Raw genomic sequence first — 11,178 nt, forward strand, 5'->3', positions numbered from 1 at the left:
CTCTTACACAGGGTTGCTATGAGTCAGAACCAACTCTATGGCACTTAACAACAACAACGTAAATTTAAGATCTTTAGATTTATAATAGCTCTGAAAAGGTCTTTCATTGGAAAGTAGAGTAAAGAAAAAAGAAAAGCATCCCTTCAAGTTCCAGGTAAGTACAGTATATAAGAACTTCCTTGTATTTAGTAAAATAAAACGAGTTAATACCCAAACAAGTCATTTTAAACAAATATAGAGTCTTAGTAATAGGACCTTCACTTTGCTGGAGCAATAAAAACTACAAAACTTTAGTATCAACTAAACCTTTATATAAAGGAAAGCTTTAGTATACAGTAAAAATCACTTACTGTACTATTAAAATTTGTGTTCATTTTCAAGAAAACTTTTAGCACTAAATATTAATTCTAAAAGTCCCTGGGGTCCATTATGTCTGTTTCAGAGCAAATGTGCATCATGAAATAATTTTCACATCATCAGCAAATACACTATCCCCTGTCCTTTCCCACTGCTACTATGTGAGTCTCCTTTAACTGCTCTGTCCTCTGTAGCACATGAGCCCAGTATCTCTGACCTCATTGCAGAATGTGTCCATCTCTTACTAGTTCCTGAACTGACTTATATGGGATGAAAATGTATGTCTGATCAACTTTGTATCTGCTAAGCTAAATTTTATAAGTATTGAAAGTGTCGAAAGTAAAAGAAAACGCTAAATTTTAGCTTTGAAATTATTCTTAGCAGAAACTGGACCTTAACCACTAAGAGCAATCTAGATGATTAAGCTTGGCTCTTCATTTTATAAATGAGGAAAGAGCTCCTACGCCAGTCATTTAGCCACTTCTTGTTGCTGAATGCTATTGAGTCAGTTCCAACTCATAGTGACCCTTAAGGGTTTCCAAAGAGCGGCTAGAAGGTTTGACCTGAGGTTGCCCATCATGCGCAGATCCTACCGCATCACACCAGGCGCCCTCAGTCACTTAGTGACTGCTATACCCACATAGCCTAACTTTCCACTGTGCCATGGCAGGTAATTCCATCTCAATTATTTTGTCCTCTCCCTCGGCATAAAACTGGTGGTGATGGTGAGGTGTCGTGAAGTTGGTTCCTACTCACAGTGAGCCTGCACAGGGTTTCCGAGGCTGTAAATCTTTACAGGAGCAGAAAGCCTCATCTTTCTCCCCTAGAACCGCTGGTAGTTTCTAAATGACCTTGAGATTAGCAGCCTGACTTGTAACCATAACATTACCAGAGCTCAAATTTCCAACTTTTTCCATTTAAACCCACTGCCGTTCAGTTGTGTCTGACTCATAGTGACCCAGGATAGGGTTTCGGAGGCTGTACATTGGTACATGAGCAGAAAGTGTTTCTCTTTCTCCAGCAGATTGGCTGATGGTTACAATTCCAGTGCTTTCTTCCTACAGGGCCACCAAGACTCTGTATTTTGCTTCTTTGTTTTTGCCTTTACATTTAGAGACAGCATTAAGGTATGTTATATGAAACATTTAATTTTTATCAAAAGCAAAATCTAACCCACTGAAAACTTACCTAATTGGGGACTTCCAAGATCTTTAAAATGAGTTGTAACACACACTAATTCAGTTTCTATTTTCAAGTTCAATTCTCCATTTAGGTTTGCTTCAATAACCTGCAAATTGATTGATTAAAAAAGTTAAGCAAGAGGAAGAAAAATAACCATGGACATCAGCTTCCACAAAACTAAAGGACAGTCGTCTTCCAAATTTCTTGGCAGAGATGAGTGAGTGCCTTCTGTGCCACCTAACTTATTTGAAAGATTTCAATTTGTATTCCTTCAATTCCTGGTGTCTTGTTAATTAATCCATACCTATCGATAATTACACTGAATGTAAACAGATTAAATGCACCAGTTAAGAGATGGAGGGTGGCAGAATTTATAAGAAAACAAGATCCTTCAATATGCTGTCAGCAAGAGACTTCTTATACACAGACACAAAAACAGATTAACAGTCAAAGGATAGAAGAGGATGGTTAACTCCCTAATACTTTCTAAGAAGTAAGTCATAACCCTCATAGCAAAACCAAGGAAGGATGTCACTAAGAAAGAAAATTATAGATCAATATCCCTCATGAACATAGATGCAAAAATTCTCAACAAAATCCTAACCAACAAAATTCAACAACACATCAAGAAAAAAATAATACATCATGACCAAGAGGGATTCATATCAGGGATATAAAAGAGTTCAACATCAGGAAAACTACCAATGTAACCCACTCTATAAATAAGAAAAGGGAAAAGAACCACATGGTCATATAGAATAACAAGGAAGCTACAAGCCACCATATAAGATGGATGAACCTTGAGGACATTATGTTGAGTGAAATTAGTCACAAAAGGGCCAATATTGCATAAGACCAGTATTATAAAAGCTTAAGAAAAGATACCCATACTAAAAGGGAGAAGAAAAATTCTTTGTTGGTTACTGAAGGGATTGGGGATTAGGGGGAGGTGGAGGGAGGCAATGGTAGAGCACAGGGTCGGGGGCAGACACATCATAGTTCAGGTGTTGGGGAAGGCAATACACAAGAAGGGGAGGGGTAGAAGAACAAGGTCGACAGGGGAACGCTGAGACAGGTTTGCATGGGCTAAATGGGACAGAGGTAAATAGTGATGCATGCTCAACCTGTGAACAACAGGGCTCTGTGATACAGAAACCAAGGCATAGTCTGAAGAGGGGAAATAGTAACTAACATGCTTGATTGTCTTATGAATATTGGTTTCCCTTGCCTACTACTATAAAATTGAAACAAGAGTTGGATAGAAAGGAATGTCAGGAAACATAATTGCAGAATTCTTGTAAGCCTGTCTTTAGCCTATAATTGATTGGAATATCTAAAAGGGATTCTAGAACTTGCCCAGTGAAATAGGCCTCTTGTGGATCCTTTGAAGTGTACAGGGCCTTAGGCGGAACCCTAAGCCCCATCCAGAACCTTCTGAGGTGGGACACTCCCACTAGAAAGGACAAGCAGACCAGCCTGGAACAGCTAGAGTGTCAGAAGATACATCTTCAGAGAAAGATCCTCAGGAAAACCCCAAAAGAAAAATGGCAGTATGACTGCCTACTACAAGAATAAGCAAGTTGTTCACCAGGAAGCCATCAAGGCAAGCAATCAAGTTGCTTCAGGACAACCTCCCCGCCCCCCCCCCCCCAACCTTTAAGACTGAAACTCAATGGGAATGAATGAGCAGGCATGTAAGTTTGCTGATGACCACATTGGTCTACTGGTGAGTGGAAGAAGGAGAAAAGCAGCAATAAAGAAATGGGCTGAGTTCAACCACGTTCCATAGACTCCCGTGACCTGGAGATGAAAGAGAGAAGAGGAAGGCTGGTTGGTAGGAAGTGTGGTGAGACCTGGGGACACCTGAGCCCATAGACAAGGACACAGCCATAGAGGGCTAGAGCTGAGAATGAAGCATCCAGCTGATATGAATTGAGGGAAGATGCATAAGAACACCCAAACTTGCAGCTAGTACCCATTTGACCCAGCCTTGATGGCTTGATAATCAGAACTCAACTGGAGGAAGATTTAAAAAAAAAATGAATAAAGGAAACGAGGGTAAATTGTTACAATTTGATGAACTTGACCTATACTCATGGAGGCAGAAACTCCAAATAGCAACAGAGAAGGAAGGAGTCTTCAAATCAAGTATCAATGCTATCCCCTCTGTACACAGGGTAGATAGGGACGGGGAACTTAGATATTGGCTACCTAAAACGAGGAGACGATGGAGGCATGAAGTGATTGGCTTAAAAGATTTCATGAGGGAGATTAGTTTACGTGTGTGAGGGAAGATAGAGTCCCCACTGAATAGTTTTCATCTTATCTAGATGGGTCTGATAAAAAGAGATGGAGGTAAGATTCTTACAATTCAATAGTGAATAGTAGTTATCATGACTGTCACAATTGCAAAGGTACACGTTTTGTAACAAAATTGGGGAGTAGTTAAATGCACAGTCCATAAACAAAGGACCCTAGGAACATCAAGGGAGAAGCGCACCAGCGGAATGGGGGACCATATCCAGAGAAGCAGCAACACCACAGATGCAGGTAGAGATGGGGACATGGAGAGAAAAAGCATCTGATGAGTCTAGATTCATGGAAAGAGTGGGACTAAGAGCTAGCAGCCAGTAGGTAGACTTGCAGAGTCAGACTTGCAAAAGGTGCCCTTTGGTGGTATAAATTACTATAGATGCCTGAGTGTTTAAAAAAAAATCACAAACAAGATCTAAAGGGAAGAGAGAGAAATACTGTTAACTGATGGTACCTGAAGGGGATTATATTCATTGTAATGAAACAAGGTGTATGATTTGTTGAATGTAAAACTGACTACCTGCCCTGTAAACTGTCACTCAATTCACAATAAAAACTTTAAAAAAATAAACAGGACAAGGTGATCAATGCAAGTAGCCAAAATGCAGGGCTTAAAAATCTTCTGGTGGAATAAATGACACTGGAACTAACTGATAAGGAATTCCAAAAAAATTACACTTCAAAGTCTTCCACAGTCCAGTGACTGAGTCGACATTTAGAACTCAGCGCTTCGCTCCTAGTTTCCTCCCGCCTTCCTTCTTGGGCAGCTACCTGCCACAGGTTGCTTCCACTGAGGAAAAGGAATAAAATGCCTGCAATCCAGAACCTTCACTCTTTTGACCCTTTTGCTGATGCAAATAAGTGTGATGACTTGCTTCCTGCTGGGACCAAGGATTATATCCATATAAGAATTCAAAGGGATCGCTGATGATTATGATAAAAAGAAACTAGTGAAGGTGTTTAAGAAGAAATTTGCCTGCAATGGTACTATAATTGAGCATCCGGAATATGGAGAAGTAATTCAACTACAGGGTGACCAGTTCCTTGTAGAGATCAGGCTGGCAAAAGATGACTAGCTGAAAGTTCACGGATTTTAAATGCTTGTGGCTCACAGCTTAAGTGAGGGTTTCATTATAATGAGTAGATATTCTACCTGTCCCTTGTCGCAAGTTTAAAATCTCACAGTTTGTATGAGGGTAAGTCAAAAAGTATTGCTACAAGAGTTCTAAATTGGACCATCATTAATACACCAATCAGTGGGTGACTGCAGACAAATTCTCTCAGTAAAACACTGTCTTAGCACATTACAGTGCCTTCAAATAAAGGATTTTTTGTGCCACGGTAAAAAACAATTTCGAGGTCAGGGCTAATATCAAATTTTTAACTAAACTCAAGTGGACATCTCTCCAAATCAATGAAACTTATGGAAATGCTGCCCCACCTAAAGCAACAGTTTCTAAATGGATCAAGCATGTCAAGGAAGGTCATGAAGGCCTCAAAGACAAGCCAAAAAAGGAAAAACCATCAATATCTACAAGAAACTGACTGAAGTCTAGAAACTGGTGGGAGGCAATTGTACAGTTAGTATGAAAGTGAGAGCTGCTGAAGGTGAGATCTCACATGGTTCAGCATTTTTAATTTTAAGCAAACATCTTGGCCTCAATCAAGCTTTTAGCCTAAAGGGCATCAAAAAGCATTATGGTCAGTCCGCACAGTGAACATTTCCCATCAGTCTTTTCGGCAAGACCAGGGTAATGAAGATAATGTTAGGAAACAGTGGAACATTTAAAAACAGCACTGTCTAGGTTCTTTGAGAATGCCCAAACTGGTCTTTTGACCTAGTGTAAATTGACGGATTTCAATTATGAAAGTCAAGGCTTGAATTTAAGATGGTGAAGGGACTATACAGAGTCACTGTACCAAAAGGAAATGGTTGATGTTCAACTGTTTCAATAGGTAGCATATGATCAAGTGCAAATGATACTGAAGGAGGAAGTCCAAGGTGCATTGAAGGAATTGGCAGAAAACAAGGCACCAGGAATTGATGGAATAAAAATTAAAATCTTGACAGCCAAGTGGAGGCAGTGACCCAGCGCTAAAAGCTGTGGAGTTGTGGGTCTGAAGAGAGAGGTGTAACTGATTTTTAATTTTTAATTTTTAATTTTCATTTTTTTCACTTATCTTTCCTCTTTACTTCAGTCGTGCCCTTACTGCCCAGGCCAGACACCTTCAGGCGGTGAGAGCACACTCCCAAAAGGGTCCAGCACTGCACCCACAGTTTTCCAACAGCACAGAGAGGAAACCCACAGGCTGCTTCTTACAATGTCTGACTCTGGGACCCGGCCCCAAAGTTGACCTGGGCAGGACCCTTTATCCCTGCTTGCGCAACAAAGGCCAATGGACAGTCAAACACAATTTCATTTTGGTTTTTGTCTCTGCTTTTGTATTGTTTCTGTCTTTGGTTCTTTTGGCCTCACTCTCTTCCCAGGGGTTGGAGCTTTATCCCCATACCTTAACCAAGAAGAGACAGCAACTGTGCTCATACAGCCAAGCTACAAGCATATCCTGTAATACCCCACCATCTGAACAAGAGCCAAAACAAGCTGCTAGGCATTATACATGAAAAGGGAAGCCTATATCCAGATCATATCCACTAGGAGACACTCAGTAAGCTTAACAATTAAGCAACATACATCCATTTAGGCATTAAAAACCCACATAACTGCTGAAAATGTTCAAGAAAACACAATTAAAGATTGCAACACATGTCCAAAAACAGAAAAAAAGTAACTGAGACAAATGAGCTGGAAGCAGACACAGACTTTCCAGTAGAAGAGCAGGCTCTGGATTTGCCTGAGAAGGAACTCAGAAGAATTATATGGAAACAAATGCAAATGCTCTGAAAAGGAGTGGAGGAAAATAAGGAAGAAGTCAAGAAAGTACTACAGGCACAATCAAACAAGAGAGATACGGCATTGGAAACAATCCAAAACCTGTAAAAAGAAGTCCAGATGATTAAAAATAAAATATCAGAAATGGACAATACACTGAAAGGGCAAAGGAGCAGAATGGAAGAGATGGAAGCCAGAACCAGCAAGCTGGAAAGACAAATCTCTCAATACTGCTAAGATAGAAGAGCAAGCTGAAAAAAGGATAAAGAAATCTGAAGAGAGTCTAAGATTCATGCTGGATAACACGAAGATGCATAACTTAAGAATTATTGACATCTCAGAAGAGGAAGAATCACAGAAGTCCACAGAAGAGATAACTGAAGAGCCTCTAGAAGAAAAATTTCCTAACATCTTGAAGTATGAGAAGATAAACATTCAAGAAACTGAACAAACCCCAAGAAGGACAGACCCCAAAAGAAAACCACAGAGACATATCTTAATCAAGCTCTCCAACATCAAAGATAAGGAGAGAATCCTAAAAGCAGCCAGGGAAACGAGAAGTGTTACTTACAAAGGCAAGCAAATCAGATTAAGCTCTGGCTTCTTAGTAGAAACCATGCAGGCAAGAATGTAATGGGGAAACATATATAAAACCCTAAAAGAAAAAAACTGCCAACCAAAACTGTCAATCAAAAATGATGGTGCAATCAAAACAATCCAGGATAAACAGAAGCTAAGAGATTTTGTCAAAGCCAATCCAGCACTTCAAAAGATCCTAAAAGGAGTTCTTTGGAATAAAAACCAGCAAAGACAGATAACAACCAGAGACTGACAGATGTGGCAGCACCACCTAGAACTCAGTTGACAGATAGTAGAGTTCAGAACAGAACAAAATTACAGCAATGAATTCAGAGGACCTGTGAGGCCAACCAAAGATCAAAATAGTAACAATGTCAAAGAAAAGAAAAATATAGGAACAGACATCCAGGTGGTGAGGAGGTGGTATAGATTGCAGGATACCACAGACTGCCTTAAACACAGGGAAAACTTGATAGAGTATAGGTTAACCCCAAAGAAAATTAATACTTCACAACTTACCATGAAAATGAGGATCCAGGCAGAACAAGGAAACATGAAAACTAAAAAGTAACCAACAAGAAATATCACAAAAACCAAGAACTCAGCATAAGAAGGCACGCAGAACAAAGGAACAAACAGCATCACAAAAAATTAACATAATCATAGCAGTTAATCCATGCTTATCGAAAATTACACTGACTATCAATGGATTAAATGCACCAGTGAAGAGACAGAGAGTGGCTGAATGGTTAAGAAAACAAGACACTTCAGTATGCTGCCTGCCAGAGACATACATTACACACAAAGACAAAAACAAACTAAAAGTTGTGTTGTTAAGTGCTGTCGAGTCGGTTCTGACCCATAGTGACCCTGTATAGGGTTTCCAAGGAGCAGCTGGTGAGCTTGAACCACTGAACTTGCAGTTCAAACGGCTTTGCAGCCTGGCGCATTAACCCACAGCGCCACACCAGGGCTCTGACTAAAAGTTAAATATGGAAAAAAATATACCAAGGTAACAGCAATAAAAAACAAGCAGGAGTGCAATACTAATATCTGATAAAATAAACTTTAAGGCAAAAACCAGCATAAGAGATAAAGAAGGACACTATCTCATGATTAAAGGGTCAATTGAGCAAGATGACATAACCATAATTAACATCTACACTCCATATGAAAGAACACTAAGGTATATAAAGCAAACCCTACTAGAACTGAAGAAAGAAATAGATAAATCTACAATTATAGTGGAATATTTTAATACGCCTCTTTCGAAAAGGGATAAAACAACCAGAAAAAAAATCGACAAAGCTACAGAGGAACTAAACAGCACAATCAACCAACTTGACCTCATAGATGTGTACAGAGCACTCAACCCAACAACAGCACATTTTTTTTCCAGTGCACATGGAACATTCTCCAGAAATGACCATGTGTTAAGTCACAAAGCAAGCTTCCATAAATGTACAAGCATCAAAATACTACAAAGCATCTTTTCACAATGCCATAAAATTAGAAATCAACAGTAAGAAGGCCAAGGAAATAAAGTCAAATACATGGAAACTGAATAAAACCCTGCTGAAGAGCAACAGGATAACAAAAGAAATTAAACGTGAATTCAGAAAGTTCCTAGAAACAAATGAGAATGAAAACACACCAAACCAAAATCTTTTGGGACATGGCAAAGGTGGTGCTGAGAGGACAATTTATTGCGATAAATGCGCACATCCAAAAAGAAGAAAGAATCAAAATTAACACAATAATACAGCATCTCCAGCAACTAGAAACAGACAAAAGAGGGAACCTTCACTCACCAAAAGAAAAGAAATAATAAAGATCAGAGCAGAAATAAATGAGATAGAAAACAGAAACTATAGAAAGCATCAACAGGACTAGAAGCTGGTTCTTTGAAAGGATTAATAAAATTGACAAACCATTGGCAAAACTAGTAAAAGAAAAGAGTGAGAAGATACAAATAACATGCATTAGAAACCACATGGGTGATGTCACAACAGAAATCTTTGGACAATATCTTTGATATCCCATGTGAGTTAAGTTTTGGAAATCATTGGACAATATCTTTGATATCCCATGTGAGTAAAGTTTTCCTAAAGGTAATACAGAAATGGCTGCAAGCGTACACTGACAGAGAACTTCCAGAGGTTCAAGCCGGATTCAGAAGAGGCCGTTGAATGAGGGATATCATTGCTGATGTCTGATGGATCTTGGCTGAAAGCAGAGAATATCAGAAAGATATTTACCTGTGTTTTATTGACTACACAAAGGCTTTCGATTGTGTGGATCATGACAAGCTATGGACAACATTACGAAGAATGAGTATTCCAGAACACTTAATTGTGCTCATGAGTAATCTGTACACGGACCAAGAGGCAGTTGTTCGAACAGAACATGGGAACACTGAATGGTTTAAAATTAAGAAAGGTGTGAAACAGGGTTGTATTATTTCACCATACTTATTCAACCTGTATGCTGACGCAAATAATCTGAGAAGCTGGCTTATATGAAGAAAAACATGGCATCAAGATTGGAGGAAGACTCATTAACAACCTGCGCTATGCAGATATACATATCATACATATTATTGAAAGTGAAGAGGACTTAAAATATTTACTGATAAAGATCAAAGAGCACAGCCTTTGGTATGGATTGCATCTTAATGTAAAGAAAACACAAATCCTCACCACTGGACCAATAAACAACATTCTTATCAATGGAGAAAAGATTGAAGTTCTTAAGCACTTCTTTCTTCTTGGATCACCTATCAACACTCATTGAAGCAGCAGTTATGATGTTGGACGAGAATATTGAAAGTGCCATGGGCTGCCAAAAGAATGAATAGATCCGTTTTGGAAGAAGTGTAGCCAGAGTGCTCCTTGGAGGCCAAGATGGCCAAACTTCATCTCTCATACTGCGAAAATATTGTCAGGAGGGACCAGTCACTGGAGAAATATATCATGTTTGGTAAGGTGGCCAGTCAGAGAAAAAGAGGAAGACCCCCAACAAGCTGGATTGGCCCAGTGGCAGCATCGGTGGACTCAAGCGAGGCAACAGTAGTGAGGTTGGCCCAGGATTGGGCCATGTTTCATTCTGCTATGCATAAGATCGCTACGAGTCGGTACCGACTCAAGGGCACTTAACAACAACAACAAATTATAAAACCTAAAAAAACTGGACAAATTTCTAGAAACATGCCACCTATCAAAACTAAAACAATCTAAGGAAGAAAATTTGAACAGACTCAAAAAAGAAGAAACAGAACATGACAATACAATAACTAACTAAATAAATAAAGTACTGGCCCTGATGGCTACACTGGAGAATCCAACCAAACATTGATAAAAGAGCTGATACCAGTTCTATTCTGATTATTTCAGAACATAGAAAAGGATGGAATACTCCCAAATTCATTACATGAAGCAAACATTACCCTAATACCAAAACCAGAGAAAGACACCACTACAAAATAAAATCTTACACTAGTATTCCTCAGGAACGTAGACATAAACATTCTCAACAAAATCTTAGCCAACAGAATTCAACAACATATAAAAACGATAGAGCATGACCAAATGGAATTCATACCAGGTATGCAAAATGGTACAACATTGGGGGTAGGGGGAAGAATCAATGTAATTCACCACATAAATAAATCAAATGAAAAGAACCACATGATCATATCAATTGATGTAGAAATATCATTTAACAAAATCCAGCACCCATTCTGTAAAAACATCACTTAGTAACATAGGAATAGTAGAGCATTCCTCAACATATTTAAGGGCATACTCTTGCTATGGCGCTGTGGCTAATGTGTCAGACTGCAAAGGCATTTGAACTG

General features: G+C 39.1%; 1 protein-coding gene and 1 pseudogene across 1 annotated transcript in view; one reads left to right on the forward strand and one right to left on the reverse strand.

The window, feature by feature from the left end:
* Window positions 1–11,178, reverse strand: part of HUS1 (HUS1 checkpoint homolog (S. pombe)) — a 34,716-nt gene that overhangs the window by 2,227 nt on the left and 21,311 nt on the right. The window contains exon 6 of the mRNA XM_006876504.1: window positions 1,546–1,645. Within this exon, the coding sequence (XP_006876566.1) occupies window positions 1,546–1,645 (100 nt within the window). The remainder of the gene's footprint in view (window positions 1–1,545; window positions 1,646–11,178) is intronic.
* On the forward strand, window positions 4,661–4,949 carry LOC102818371 (annotated as a pseudogene).

The sequence above is a fragment of the Chrysochloris asiatica genome, unplaced genomic scaffold, assembly GCF_000296735.1.
Source record: "Chrysochloris asiatica unplaced genomic scaffold, ChrAsi1.0 scaffold00384, whole genome shotgun sequence".
NCBI classification, from domain to species: domain Eukaryota; kingdom Metazoa; phylum Chordata; class Mammalia; order Afrosoricida; family Chrysochloridae; genus Chrysochloris; species Chrysochloris asiatica.